The sequence below is a fragment of the Protopterus annectens genome, chromosome 4.part0 (assembly GCF_019279795.1).
Source record: "Protopterus annectens isolate FY-2018-M chromosome 4.part0, PAN1.0, whole genome shotgun sequence".
In the NCBI taxonomy this organism is placed as follows: Eukaryota; Metazoa; Chordata; order Ceratodontiformes; family Protopteridae; genus Protopterus; species Protopterus annectens.
The window spans coordinates 676066402-676082298 of NC_056733.1; the positions used below are offsets into that span (position 1 = coordinate 676066402).

The window sequence follows — 15897 nt, forward strand, 5'->3', positions numbered from 1 at the left end:
TCTTCAAAAGGAACCTTGATGATTGGATGGGAGATAGGAAATTCACCCCGGGGATGATGTCAGTCGCCCTGCTAGACAGGGGCCCAGAGAAGTAAATATTGTGGGAAGAAATTTCCAGGGAATTATTATGGCTAGGCTTGCATAGGCCTTAGGGCCGATAGCCTAGTACCAACCTATGAACCTATGTTAAAGGTAGAGTAGGGTTTGTTTGATTTTGATATGACAGACAGGTAGTTGATTTATTTACAAAATTGTCTGAGGTTTATAAAGCCTGCAGTTTGCGTATTATGCAAGTGCTTGTATGACTTGAAGGAATTGCCATAGGCTGCACATTCCCATGCCTCTGAGCCCCATATATCTTTTGTAGGTTTCTAATAGGTCTTTAGTGCCCAATCTGAAGTGTTCTTTCTTGAGAAAATCCCTTTTAGAAGACTGCCTGAAAGTATGGAATATTCATCAGTGTCATAACCAAGTACATCCATCTTTAATAAGCCAGCTCCTCCTTGTTGTATCCTAATCAAACATCATATGTAGGAAGGTGTCCTGTTTTCTGTTGCCAGAGCAGTGCCCAAAATAAGAGGGTTGTATAGTGGTAGAGCATAAACATTTCCAAAATGCCATGCATTCTTCTGCAGAATGTTTGTAGTCAAATTTAATTGGATATAAGGCATCTATGAGCCATGTGTCTGTCTGCATAGAGATAAATTGAAAGGAACCTGAGTTTGCCACCCTGGTCATATTTATTTATTGAAAGGAGGGCTTTTTCTGGGATCTTAGATTTCTCAGTCAAAGTAATTTGAATCTCAAAAGACAGTCTTAAAGGAATTTTCACCTGACTGGTGCCCACTGGGATGTCATAATGACAGAAATGAAGGCTCGACTGTGTTGTGACTCTTTGATCTTGCTGCCTTCCTGAGAATGTGGTATTACATGGCAGCAGGGACTTTGAAGTGCCATGGCTGAGGATGAACTAAGCTAAATTTCTGCAAAACTAGTGTCCTCTGGCTCATGCAATACTTGAGTGGTCATAGTGGCATTAGATGAAGTCATTGTTTTTACATGTCATGTGGCTTTTCTGTTTTCATGTATGTATGTATGTATGTGTGTGTGTGTGTGTGTTTGGCAATATTTTGTTATTCAGCTTTGGAAGTAGCATTCAACTGGAAGGAGTTAATAAACTGGCAATATATCACTAAGACCTGAAAGTAGCACAACTTGGTCTGCCTTTTCTAACCAAAACACCATGATCACATCATTGGCACGAGGAAAGGCCTGCTGTACTTTAGGAGTGTCCAAAACTCAGTCAGACTTGAAGGATGGATGTTCCCCTAATTTACAGGTATAAGGAATTAGTGTGGCAATGATATATTGTTATTAACATCTACTGTTGTGATGAGCATGCATACACAACTGTATGTTCCCATGAATTTGTCAGTGTTGTATGTTGTGACACTTACTTCCTCAGAATACTCCTACTGCAGCAGGCATTTTACGCCCCATTAAAGGAGTCTCGCTGCATATCGGGGCTGATGCTGTATGCCTATAAAGAGTTTATAAACATTTGCACAAGCAGAACTGTTACAGGCAAGTAACCAGTTTATTCATATTTAATTTTGCATTTTCATAGAGGCAGAGTGTTTTGCATACAATTGTTTGATACAGTTGTTTGTAGGATTCTGTACTGTTTGAAAGTTTATCAACAGATTCCATTTGTAAACTTTAGGTTATAGGTTATTGATCATTTAGGATATGGTTCTTTTTTAAAAAAAATTGATTGTCATTAAAGATGTGCTTCTTAGTAAGATGAACAGGTCAGTTATAGCGAACATGTTTTACCTTGTTTCTTGAAGAAAGAATTCAAGGACTAGCAAGTTTGTTTTGTTTCTTCTTTCAAATGTAAAACAATACTTTTTTTTTTTAATAGATAGAGAACAAAAATATGAAGAAGGCATCGCCCTTTTGAGGAATGCATTAGCCAATCAGAGTGACTGTGTCCTACATCGAATGCTTGGAGATTTTCTTGTGGCAGTCAATGAATATCAAGAAGCTATTGATCAATACAGCATTGCTTTAAGGTACACCAGATATAGTGCCATTGTTTTATCTTAATTTCTTGTTATGTTGAAATGTGGGGGCATAGCCTTGAACTTTTAAGCTCCACTATTTTTAAAACTTGTTTAGGTTCTAAAATGAGAAGTAGAACTTGTGAATAACTGTAGTAATATGAGAGGATCCTCCATCACTGGTCCTTAGGTGGATTAATCCTTTCTGTCAACCTGCATTTAACAAAATACAGACAGATCCCATGGTTGAACTTATTTGTACTGATTCACATGTCTGGCTTGACATCACACACCAAATACCTAAGCATGGTTATGTTTTGAACCTACTTGCCCCTCCCTGTTTGTGCAGTTTGAATATTGAGCCTTGTTCGTAGCCATTATTGAAGTTCCTCGGTTCATGTGACTTACTGATACGTTTCTTTTGACTGTCAGATAACCGGTGAAAACCTGTTCTAGTGTTGCTTATACTGTTTTGGGAAGAACATTGTATGAGAACTTGCCATAAGTATGCCAGTCCATTGATCGAAAGGCAGAGAATCAAACCACAGCACTGGCAACTTGGATTTGGCAATGAATTCAAATTTCTAAGAAGGGCTGGCTGTAGAGGAATAGGATGAAGAGGCCAATGACCAGTTTTCTTGTCCCCAGAGGAGGAAGAGGGATAGCCACGATGCGTGGGCAACCTGTGTTAGATTTGAGGAGCCTTGTAGGATATGTTGGGTTAACACAGGGACATTGCACTAGTTACCTCCACAGTTAAGTAATTGACCAGCCATTGCAAGTAAGATCACTCCCAGGTTCTGCACTCATCCTTTATCAAATCTCTCACTCCTCAGACCTAATAAGAGTACAGTTATTGTTGATTTCCTAAGGAGTTGGGAAGCTTACCTGGTGAAAGGACGCATTTGCGGTACCAGGAAAGAACCATCTTGGTATTCAAGGGTGAGCAAGCATGAAGCATATAAGCTGAAGGGGAGTAACCTTGGGCTGTGCAGAGACAGGAGGAGATTGGGAAAGAAGAAAAAAATGCCCTAAGTATCAGAAGTTTGTTATCCCCTTTCAATGCCAAAGGGAAAACGTGGGCTACCTTTCAACCAAAAAAGATGGCTGCTGTTGAAAACCTGTGTTAGAAAAAAACAGTGGAAGGATCCATCAGGCAGCCTCAGGCGTAGGTCACTGTTTCACCACAGGACCAGATTCTTGAAGGGGTTGGTTGTTGTCTCCTTTCACTACAGGTAACACTGTTACTCCAGCTTCACTGCAATCGTTCTGGTAGGTGCTGAGTTTGTCCTTCTGTAATGGGGACTCCAGCTTTTGGCAGTCTTTTTCTTCAGAGGAAAATGACAGACCTTGGGAAGGCATGCCACTAACTTGTGTCTTGGAAGATATTTATGGGATTCCAGCTTCGGGTTGATCTGCTGGTGCCCATAACCAGCCAGCCTGATCCGTAAGAAAATCTATTTCAGTAATCTGGTCAAAAATAGGAGAAACCTGCGGTCCCCTGCAAGGACTCCACACCTTCTGCATGCCCAGTTGGTCTCTATTTAGAAAGGTCTATCAAGTGATCTTGCACCAGAGTCCATGACTGAAGGCCTAAATATCAAGCAGTTGTTTGAGAACTGGAGTCATGGGTACAGGAGTGCAGCCTTAAAGCTTAAATAATGCAGACTGAAACCTTTGCCAGGGTCATTAAAAGCCTTCCTTCCTCTCATGTGCACAGGCTGGCAGTTGCTGTACACCTGATGCAAGAGAGGCAGATGCTCACCATTGCATAACTGTGGACCAATGCATTCCTACTAGTAATGGGACAGGTTGGCACAGGGCTTCAGGCTGCCTCCCACTCAGTCTTTTAGGAGGAGTCAGAGGACTTAAAAGCCATCATCTCAGATACATTCAAGGACTGCAAGTCCACTCCCTTCTGAATGACCCCCTTTTCACATAGGTTGTTAGGTTTATGAGGAACAGCATGGGCTGGGGTTCATTCCAGTCAGATCCCTCAGAAATGCCTAACACTGTATCTCAGGAAAAATCTTCAAGAGCCCTGGGTCATCCTCCTTTTGGAGCCAATCATTAAAGTTGCTTATCAGGGACATCCTGGAGGCAGCTTCTCTGTGTTTTTGTTTCCCCAAGAAGGCAATGTTTAAAATAGTTTGATCTGATGTTATCCTAGTCACCATTCATCATGTATGGGTCAAGGATCCGACATTGGATCTGAGCCAGCAACACTTAAACAGCTTAGCTCAAGCTCCTCCCCTCCCATAATGCTCTGCTGCCCTCTAACCCCTCAGATCTCATTTGCCTCTATTAGAGACAGACACAGATTGCCCATCTCCTCTGGGATTCCAGTTAAAAAAACAAAGTAGGATTTTTTTTTTTTTTTTGCTTCTCTTTTTCTTCATTCTCTCTTAGTTTCTTTTGGCTCTAGTCTCCTGTTGTTTCCACTTAAGTTAATGGTTGTTGTTCTACCCCTCTTGTTTGTTGTGAAGAAATTTTTCTTGGGATTCATTTTTTTTTTTTGGTTTTCTGTAGTTTAGGTTACTGTGTGTTTTGTGGTTTTGGTTTTGGGATGGATTTTTTGGTTAAGGACTGTGGCAGGTTTTTTGCCTCCCCTCTTGCTCGTTCCTTTGGACTTGGTCTTGTCTTTTTTGGCTGTTTCAAGATGTCAGAGAAGCCTTCAGGATTTAAGAGGTGCTCTTCATGCAGTTGGAAGATGCCTGTCTCCAACTCACACAAGGGTGCCTCTACTGCCTCGCAATAGCCAACTGGAGGTTGAATGTGGCATTTGTGCTGCATTCAACCCCAGGGCCCTGGTCGAGCACCGGAATAAACTGCTTCTGAAAGGGATGGTTCAGAGGGTGTCCCTTGGTCAAGGAGCCTTCGACCAAGTCGGGCCCCTCTGACCACAAAAGAAAGGCAACCTCTTCTGGGGAAGTTCCAGGAAAAAAGTCCAGACTGTCGGATCCCAGATCCCCGGATCCGACTACAGCCTTGGTGGCATCGAATTCGAAGTCCTCCAGAGAGTCTGTGCATGAATCCAAGGCCTCTGTTCCAAGGTTTTCGGATCCAAGGGTCTCAGAGTCAACTCCCAGATCCAAGCCCTCTGGATTGAGGCCTTCGGATCCAAGTCAGAGCAGGCCTGTCGTGGATCTGATCCTATGTGATCCGAGGGGTTCCAGAGCCCTGTCCTCTGATCCGAGATCAGTGTCGGATCCTATTGATCTTGAGGATCTTCCCACGGATCCTCCAGGAGGGGATCATTGGTTTTCCTGTCCATGAAGGAGCCATTCTCTGGACCATCAGAAAAGACCCTTAGGATCCCGGCATGGGTCTCTGGCTAGGTCCTCTATTTCCTTCCGATCTTCCAGGAGCATCCTTCCTTCTGATATGGAAAGGATGCTGCAGTCCTTCTTAAAAGTTCAAATAGAGTTGGGGATTCTGGATACCCTAGCCTATCGGAGCACAGAGCCGTCTTCTACTCCTCAGATTTTGAGCGGACCCTCTCATCCTGCTCCTGGTCAGCCCATTCAGTCTAGCCTCCAGGGAGAGTTACTCCTATTGGGGACCCCACCTCTTCCGAATCTTCTCCAGAGCCTCCTCGGAGGAAGTGCCTCAGAAGAGGACATGTAAGAGGAGACATCTTGACTCCCCGATGGAGTCTCTTATGGAGGACACTGATATTGATGGAGACGGGTCCCTAAGGTTGCCGCCCGATGATGTCTCCTTTGGAGACATCCTGGAGATTCTTAAGGCTAAGGGCAGTTGATCTGTCCAGCCCCCGTCCTCGAAGGAATCTGCTTTCAGAATGGGCCCATCTACCTCTTGGGTGTCCCCCCTACTGACCCATTGATCGATCTCATTGCCAGCAGGGCATGGAAGGAATCTGACATGGTGGAGCCGGTGCTGAAGAGGGTGGATAAGTTTGAGCCCCCCTTCCAACAAGACCTTTTGGTTCAAGGCAGTTCTGGTTGATGCGATTGTGGTAGCTGCCGCCCCCAAGAAAGAGCTGGCAGAACAGAGTTCATCTGTCCATCCTCCCACTTGTGAGTCTAGAGCAATTGACAGGTATGGAAAGTGGGTGTTCGCATCGGTTTCATTCAGGCTGCAAGCATTAAATTACCTGACACATTTTGCCCATCTTCGGAGGGATTTGATCAAGGAGCTTGCCACTTCCTTCTCTGAGTCCATGCCGGCAGAGGACTTTAAGACTGTTTCTCCTAAGCTTGCCGCTCTTATGTCCATAGCTAATTCATCCATGAGGTTGGTTTTCAACGCAGCAGAAGGTACCTCATGGGAGGTGGGCACAGGCATCGCGAGTAAGCTTCATGCCTGGCTTCACTTATGTGGGTTTGCAGAGGCCTTTAAGGTGTCGTTCACCAACGCTCCCTTTAATGGTTCAACTCTCTTTGGACCAACCATAAAGGAAACTTTAACCTGCTGTGAGCAAGATGGGTAGACACTGTCGGCTGTCAGGATCAAGTTCTCTACCCCCAGAGGCCCTTTTCCAAGACCAGAGGGGGGAGTAAGAAGATTTGGTTCCGTAAGTCACAGTCTTCCTTTCAGGAAGCTCAAGAAGACTCTTCTTCCAGGGGACGGGGAAGAATGTTTAATGGTTGACACCACCCTAGGGGCAGAGGAGGCCCACAAAACCAGGGCTCCAGAGAAACCCTTCTCTGAGAAGCCCTTTCAGCACTCCTGAAGCACTACCTGACTGTCCCTCCCTGGAGGCAGTAGGGGGCCATTCATCTTTGCAACCTTTGGCTTGGGCAAACATCACAACAGATCGGTGGGTGCTAGGAATCATATCCAGGGGCTACTATATTCCCTTTCTAACCCCCCGCCAAGAAACGGAACTCTCCCTAATGTGCCACCTGCTCAGAGTTAGCCTGTCTATAGGTGGCCAACCTCATTCTAAAAAGAGCCATCCAAAAGGTCCCCACCAGAAGGAGAGGATCCAGAACTTACTCCTGCTTCTTTGTGGTGCCCAAGAAAACAGGAGACCTGTGTCCAATTCTAGACCTCAGTCAGTTAAATCTCTTTGTCAACAAGTTGAAGTTTTGGATGGTCACTGTACAGTTGATTGTGCCCCTTTTACACAAGAATGACTGGATGTACTCTGTGGATCTCCAGGACGCGTACTATCATCTAAAAATAGACAGGCGGTCCAGGAGATTTCTCCGCTTTTGCATAGGAGCCAATCACTTCCAGTTCAGAGCCCTGCCCTTTGGACTCACCACAGGCCGCAGGTGTTCACCAAGTGTATAGCAGTGGTGGCAGCTCATCTCAGGCTGCAAGGATTCAAAGTGATTCCCTACCTTCGACTATTGGCTCCCCACAGCTCCCACACAGCATCAACTAGTGGAGGCCACACAGTTTCTTCTTCATCTTTTTGATCACCTTGGAATTGCAGTGAATCTTGCCAAGTCTCCTTTGACCCCGTCTCAACATCTGGAGTTCATTGGCACTCAGTTGGACACCGTCGCGGAGATTGCAGCTGTTCCTCTCCACGTGCTTCTTATCCGGTCTCATGTACAGTCTCTTCTGGGGCAAACTTATCCTCCAAGTATCACTCATTCTGAGAGCCTTAGGATCCATTTATCGGGTTCCACTGGCCAGGCACTACATGAGAGCTCTGCAGTGGATCCTGGCAGTTCAGTGGTCTGCTCTTTCTCATCCTCTGTCAGTTACTATACGGCTCCAATTTGCCAACATCATCTGTCATGGTGAATGCACTCTGCAGACCTCCTAGCGGGCAGGTTTTTTTCTCCCTCCACTCCGGCGGCCACGGTGACCATGGACACTTCCTTCATGGGGAGGGGGACACTTCCTGGGGAAGACTGTCCAAGGGACGTCGCCCCAGTCAGAGACCAAACTGCACATCAATGTGCTGGAGTTGAGAGCAGTCCTCCTTACGTTGCAAGCCTTTCAGGACTGTCTTCCTCTAGGAGCAGCAGCAGTGCACACAGACAACATGGTGGTTGTGTGGTACATAAACACAAGGGCACACTTTATCTGCTTTATCGCAAGGCCATAAGGGTCTGGGAGTGGGCGTTGTCCTTAGGGAGCTTTCTCTTTGTAACACATATTCCCGGAACATCCAGTGTGCTGGCAGACAAGCTGAGCAGGGCTATTCTGACCCCGCACGAGTGGTCCCTGAATCCGCTAGTAGTGAAGCAAATCTTTTGTCGGTGGGGCCAACCGAGCTGCGATCTGCTTGCTTCCCCTCTCAACCACAAATGCAGCAGCTACTTCGTCTTGATCCCCTCAGAGGGGTAGTCCCCCATGAATGCTCTGACTCAAGATTGGCTGCTGGGTCTTCTTTATGCCTTCCCTCTTTTACCTCAGAATTCTGAGAGTTCTTCAGAAAGCAACACACCTCAGGACACAGTTAATCCTCATTGTCCCCTTCTGGCCTTGGCAGGTGTGGTTTCCTCTTCTATGGTCTCACCTGAAGCACTCCCCTTGGGTGCTCGATCCGGTTCCGGATCTGATTTCTCATCCATCACTCCTTCCACTTCCAAATCTGCAGACCCCCCGTCTGACAGCTTGGTTTGTCCAATTCCATTGATTCTCACCAAGTCCAGGCTTGCATCTCTTGTGAAGGACATCATTCTTGCTTATCAGAAATATTCTACCAAGAGAGTCTACAGAAGTAAGTGGAAGAGATTCTCTTCTAGGCTAAAGGTCGGAATCTGGATCCATTTTCAGCTCCTATTTCAGACATTCTTCTTTTCCTGGCTTCCCTTTTTCAGGAGGATTCAAGTTTCTGTACGATTAAAGTCCAAATGGCAGCTATTTCTGATTTTCACCCTAATGAAGACCCTACTTTCTCTTCTCGCCTCTGCAAGGCTTTCTTGGAAGGTGTCTTTTTATTGTGTCCCCCAGTCAAGGATCCTTCTCTGCCATGGGATCTTGCTTTGGTGCTGCAATCTGTAACTCAGGCCCCTTTTGAGCCTGCTGCATCTTGTGATCTCAAATTTCTTGAATGGAAGACTGGCTTTTTGGTGGCAATAACTTCAGAGAAATGAGTTTCAGAAATGTAGGCCCTTACCATCACGCCTCCTTATTTGATATTCCATAAAGATAGAGTGGCCTTAAGACCCAATCCTTCTTTTATGCCAAAAGTGGCCACTGAAGCAAACCTCAGTCTATCCAACTTCGTGTTCTTTCCCAATTATTCTAACAAGGGAGAATACATTTTGCATACCTTAGATTTTCATTGACAGCTTCGTTTTTATGTGCACAGAACTAAGTCTTTTCATCTCTCAGACCAATTGTTTGTGCCCTTTTCAGTCAAGAGGCAAGGCCGAGCTGTTTCAGAAGTTACCATTTCCCATTGGATTTCTCAGTGCATGTCTTACATCTAATCCTCCTGTGGTACTCCTTTGCCTGGACCAGTTAGGGCTCATTCTACCAGGTCAGTGGCTATATCAGCTGCCATCTCAGCTCATCGATCCTTGGATGACATTTGTGCAACAGCAACTTGATCTTCCCCCTCATACTTTTATTACTCATTACAAGATCAACCTAGCTTCTAGGGGAAGGTCTTCCTTTGGCTCCACTGTTCTTCGGCACGTCCTTCCATGAGGCCACCCAAGAATGTTGGGTAGCTGGTGACTCTGACCTATACGTGATGAATGGTGACAAGGATAACATCAGATTTATAGTTATGTATTTACTATAACTTGGTATCTGTGTTATCCATAGTCACCATTCATCATTATCCCACCCTACTTTCCTGCTTCCTGAGGGATTGGCAGGAAATTAGCTTGACCTTTTCTGGTGGCAGGTCTAATCTGTCTTCTTTCTCCAGGGCGAAGTCGATCTGAGGGTTTAGAGGGCAGCAGAGCATTATGGGAGGGGAGAAGCTTGAGCTAAGCTGTTGTCTAATTATTGCTGACTCGGATCCAATGTCGGATCTTAGACCCATATGTGATGAATTGTGACTACAGATAACGCAGATACCAAGTTATGGTAAGTACATAACTATAATTTTAGTGGGTCGAACTACATACTGTGCATGTTTGTATTCAATCCTTTATGATCTCTTAGGTTTGTCATAGATTCCAAGGATCATGGCATTCTGCCACAATTGTGTGACAAGGTATCCAAAGTCTTGGGCAGGTGTGATAGGAGTGTGCTTCACCATGTTGAGGCATACTGTCATCTTTTAAACCCACCTGCCCTTATTCCATTGCCTTCTTATTGACTAGTACTGGAAAAGCTAGAGTACCTCCCTGGGTTTTTGCAAGGAGAATGCTGTATATATACAGGCAGTTTCCAAAGTTGATTGCCATACTTTGTTGCCACTTTGATGTTCATCATATTGATCACTGCTGCAGTAGCCTTAGCTATATTGGTTATATCCTGCCAAGGGTATAACAGCAGGTCAGCTTCCAAAGCTTCAAGGCACTTTCCAAATGCTCAAACTGTTAGGCAGCACGAGTTGAGCTGCTTAAAACCACAGGCGTGAGCGCCAAGCTGTTCAGAGCTTTTCTGCTGCAGAAGAGAGTGCTCCTGTGCAGGCTTTCGAGGTTCAACTGTCGACTTGTGCAATATCTTTGCTGGGCAGATAAGTTCCGTTTGGAGAAAAATCTTCCACATTTTAAATTTATTATTTAAGTGTACCTTCCTGGTTAGGAAAGTTGTTTTTCAGCTAGTAGTTTGTGTTTCAGTGGACTGTCACAAGATTTAAATGCACTTTTAAACTAGAAAGCACTTTTTTCCTGTCATTTTAAAAGTAGTTAAACCTTTTTTTTCTATGAAAAAAGTGTTCATTTTACTTTTGGGGTTGGAAAAGTGTATTAAAGTGCTTTTTACTATGTTTTTTTTTCTAGTCCCATGGTTTGGTGTGCCTTCCAGCCATAAAAAGAAAAAAGCTAAGCAAAAGAGTCTTTGCCACACAGCAGGTATAGCAATTTGCCTCAGCCACAGGTGGTTGACTCTGCTGTGGCCAGTGCTGGTTCCTTAAACCACTCTTCTTTTATCCCAGATCCGTCTGGTTTAGCATCTGCAACCAATATGGGCCAGGGGTTAGCCACATCCTCTGCAGTGTCAATGGGCAATGGAGAGCCACTGTTGTCACTCCTGGGAGAGGGAACAGGGACGTCTTCCTTGTTTAGTCAAAATGTTGTGCCCATCCGTAAGGAAGCTGCTGCCACTGCTAACGAATCTGCTCGCCCATTTTTTCCTGTCAGAAAGAAACAGAAAACCATATATCTGCTCCCGCTCAAATTTCTCTGGACAAAGTAGTTTACTGGGTCTGGCTCAGGGTCTAATTCATGTTATTGATCCTTCATATAAGGTAGTTTATGGTAAAGAAACAAGGAATGCCTCTCTCCTGAAGATATTCAAGACTCTGAGTCTGAACAGGAAGATGAAGGGACAGATTCAGGGTTTTCTCAGATTTCTGATTCAGAGGAAATCACAGTATCTGATTCTCCCTGTGGGGGAATTCTTTTTCTCTGAGACTATTTCAAGAACATGCCAGTGTTTTCAGTGGAAGAACACTGAGCTTTCTTAGTCCCTGAGAAAATACTGTGGCCTGTTGCAAATGGAATTTCTAGAACATTCACCCATTTCTCTAGTGCTCTCACACTGGAGGATGCGTGTGTCACTGTCTGCAGTTTTCCTTGATAGCCAGCCTGTTGCATCTAAAAAGGCAGATTGTATAAGGTTCCTCAGTCTTAAGTTTTTGTACATTTTCCAAAACCTGACCCAGCAGTTATAGCTTTAGTAATTCTACTGCTGCTAAACATTTAGATCTGATACTGTTTTTCTGTCCTTCCTCAACATATGGAACATATAGCGTTTCCGATCTGACCTCGGGCCACTTCTAAGCTTTGGATCCGGTTCTCAGACTCCACCCCATACTCATAATCACTGTGCAAGGAGCAAGCTACCTCAGATCTTGTTTGCCATCATAAGCTACTGACGGATCTTTGGTTGGTCAGGAAAAGTATTTTTAGGATGAGTTAAAGATGTTATACTTCAGTTGGGTTGACTTTCTGTCGCTGATCTACCTTTCTTCTGGCACTTTGTGCATATTGCCCTCCTTCCCTGTTTTCTTCTCTCTTTCTTGTCACTCACCCCTGGCATGGAGCTAGTATAGTTTAGTTTTGTCTCTGATTTTACTTTTTTTTTCTTTTTTTAGGATGGCAGAAAAGGCTTCAGGTATTAAGATGTACATAGTTTGCTCACACAGGCTTCCAAACTTGAACATGCACGAGAAATGCATTTACTGTTAAGAACCATTGTACTTGGACATCTCCTGCTGCATTTGTGAGGCTCTCGGTCAATGAGGCATTATTGAAAGGAGGAGTAAACTTATTTTGAAGGGGCTCCTTCAACCGAAGGAAAAAAATCCCTCCTAGGTCAGGGATATCTGCTTCTGCTGCTGCTTCCATTTCTTCAGCCATTAAGGTATCTGACAAACCCAAAGAGAAACCGAAAGACTCAGACAAGGGCAAAAGAAAATCTTAAACTTTTAAGAAAAGGTCCCCAGACACCCTTGACAGGCTCCAGCACCTAAAATATCCAAACCTTCAGAGCCACTGTGCCTTTCAGACCCAATAATCATAGGATCCTATACGCCTCCTGGATAATCTCTAGGTCCTATCTCACCCAGTCTTCGAACTCCATTTTTGCAGAACAGACCACATTACCATTCCAGGCCACCACCCTCTAACTCTTCTCTTAGGTCAGCTAGGTCTACCAGGAGCTTCAGTGAAGCTGGCTTCTTCCCTTCATTCTTTAGTAGCTCATTCTCTGAACTGACTTCTGTGATCAGAGCCCCTGGACCTGACCAAGAGTCCATACATCCTTGACTCTGATGAGTTGTCTGGGAAAGTTTGCTCTGGCCCTCTTAGATCCATTGAGTCTCAGAGCTGAGCCATCTAAGTCTACTCTAACTAACTGTGTAGGATTGGGCCCAAGGTCTTCTGATCCATTCCTTCCTCTTGGAACCTTGTTGCTTTATAGTTCGGCTTCGGCTTTAGCATTGGAGCCCAGCTGAAAGGCATTTGGGGTTGAACCACCTTCAGGAGTGAGATGACTACCATCTTGGAATTGGATCTAACCCTCTCCCATAGGGTTTCCCAAGGTCCGCAGCCTACTCTTCTTGTCCCGTCAGGGCAGCCACTTACCAAAGGCCTTGAGTTAGTCCTCCTAGGTAAGAATGTCAAGTCCCCCTGAGTCCTCTCCCGAACAACCCACGGAAGTACACAGGAAGAACAAGTGCAAAAGGTGACACTTGTATTCCCTTGAGGAATCCCCTACCACTGACACTAACTTTGAGGGAGAGGGTTCTCCCAGATGCCCCCTTGAGTACATCTCGTTCGGGAGATACTCTAACTTCTTAGACAAAAAGGGTGTTGGTCTTCCCAAATGCCTTCTCCAGAAAAGTCAGTTTTCCTTGAGGCTTTTGTTTCTGGCCTATCTACTTCTTGGGTAGTCCTCCCCAGCCAGTGAGATGATAGACCTGATCTCTTTGCAGGTGTGGAAGGAATCAAACACAGCTGAGCCTATTCCCAAAAACCTAACAGATCCCTTGTTGTTCCTAAAGACTGTCTCCATTGGATCAAGGGTCCTGCAGTAGATTCCATGTTAGTGGCTACAGCCACTAAGAAGAAATTTGCAGAAGAGTTCCTCTGTCGATCCACCAAACAGGGAATCATGTGCATTGGACAGATTTGGGAAGTGTGTTTACACCTCATCTACTTTAGTGAATGTGCTTAATTACTTGGCACATGTTACAAATTTCCAGAGGAATTTGACCAAGGAGATTGATCTCTCCCAGGGACCTTGTCTGCAAATCAGAGAAAATGTGTTGATTCACATTTGGCTACCCTATAGTCCTTATCCATTGCCTCTATGCGCCTTATCTCCAGAGCCACAGCGGGCGTATCTAGTTGCTGACAAGGCATTTCCATAAGAAGGCATGCCTGGATGCGAATGTGTGACTTTGAGTAACATTTCAAGATGTCCTTCATCAATGGGCTTCTGTGATGGATCAACTCTTTTTGGTCCCAAAGTTAGGGAGAATATCTCAAGAAGTAAGAAAGATAGTAAATCCCTTTCTGCCATAGGGAACGACTTCCCCACCCCTCAGAGGACCTTCTCCAGAAACCAGAAAAGAGGCAAGAGACTTTGGTTTTGTAAATTTCAGGGATTTGTATCTAATACTTCTTGAGAAAGACACCACCAGCCCCACCCCACAAGGACTCTTCAGGCCAGAGAGGATCTGGAATTGAAGGTTTTTAGTGCCAAAGAAAAATGTGGACCCAAGGCCAATTTTGGCCCTAAACCGCTTGAACAGGTTTGTGAAGCAAACACAGGTCCAGATGGTCACAGTTCAGTCTATTCTTCCCCTACTGAGTAAGAACAACTATCTATGCTTAAGTAAAATGAAAAAAGCCACTGGCTGCAAAATACTCCACAAGAAAGAAATTTATTTCCAGACCAATAAAGTTAGCAAAAACTGTGGTGGTGGTGCTGCGGTAGCGTTGTCGCCTCACAACCAGACGTTGTCCCGTTCGATTCTCAGCTAGAGCATCTTCTGTGTGGAGACATGCGTGAATGGGCGTGCCTTCGTTGAAGGTTGTGCGTCAGGGCTGGGCAACTCGGCACATAAAAATCTACTGCCAATCATTAGCGGACCGGAGTTCTGCTGTGGCGACCCCTAACTGGGAAAAGCCGAAAGACACACACAAACAAACCAATAAAGTTAGCGCTTTTGTCTTATTTCATTGAATAAAACTTCATCAGACAACAAAGTAATACATTAATCCATTGCCCTATATACACAAGTTGAACATAGTCACATGATTAAATCAATTAAGAAATTAAAGGACAAACACCTAAGGTTACAAAATGTTGAAACATATGATGTTAAAATTCATTAAAACATGTCCATTGGGGAATATTAATTGCTAAAAAGCCATATAGGAACAATGAAAAAACAGTGAGAAACATTAACCAACAACAAATAACTTTGAGGGATATTCATATTAAAAAGACCTTTATTAGCAACCATAAACAGGTTAAAAAATGAGTTAAAAATATGTTAAAAATATATGTGCAGAAACCTATATGGGTCTTCCCAGATTAACAGTTCTAAGCTTGCATTTGGTGTACGTAATAAGCCTATACTGTTATACGTTGTTTTCACGAATTTATGAACATTGACATGAACTGAGACTATTTATCTCTGGAGGCTCCTGAATTTCAGTACACAGGCCAATGAACTCATGTCATTCAAGCCTGGTGGGACTATAAGCGTTCAGTCTTATTTGCCACAAAAGTTCCTGGATTTCTAACATCAAAATGAAAGTATAGGCTTATTACATACACCAAATGCAAGCTTAGAACTGTTAATTTGGGAAGACCCATATAGGTTTCTGCACATATATTTTTAACTAATTTTTTAACCTGTTTACAGTTGCTGCCGACATCGCTTCTCCTAAGCCAGTCGACAGTTATCCGGTACTCAGTGAGGCGCTTTCGCAGCCCCTAATACCCGCTTCTTCTGATTCTCAGGCCTCTACTGAGACCCATTCGGAGTCAGGTAATGCCGCGAGATATTTCAACTATGGAAGCCGCGGATGTCTCTACCTTGGATGGGTCCGGAGCCTCTGTGCAGGCACCGGCTTCTGAGGGTGTATTCAGGCCTACAGACTTGCATATTAAATCGACACCTCCTTCATTACTAAGGCCTAAATCTCAATCCATGTCTAAAAAACCGATGCCCAGGCCAGGCCCCTATGCCTAAAAAACAAATGATAAAAATGGCTGAAGATCTAATAACTCTAGTCAGGGGTAGTCAACCCCCCCCCCCCCC

The 15897-nt window shown here is 44.5% G+C and overlaps 1 protein-coding gene across 1 annotated transcript in view; it reads left to right on the top strand.

Moving 5' to 3' along the window:
• ANAPC7 (anaphase promoting complex subunit 7) overlaps nucleotides 1–15897 on the top strand; it is a 1515510-nt gene that overhangs the window by 1290024 nt on the left and 209589 nt on the right. The window contains exon 10 of the mRNA XM_044068647.1: nucleotides 1925–2075. Within this exon, the coding sequence (XP_043924582.1) occupies nucleotides 1925–2075 (151 nt within the window). The remainder of the gene's footprint in view (nucleotides 1–1924; nucleotides 2076–15897) is intronic.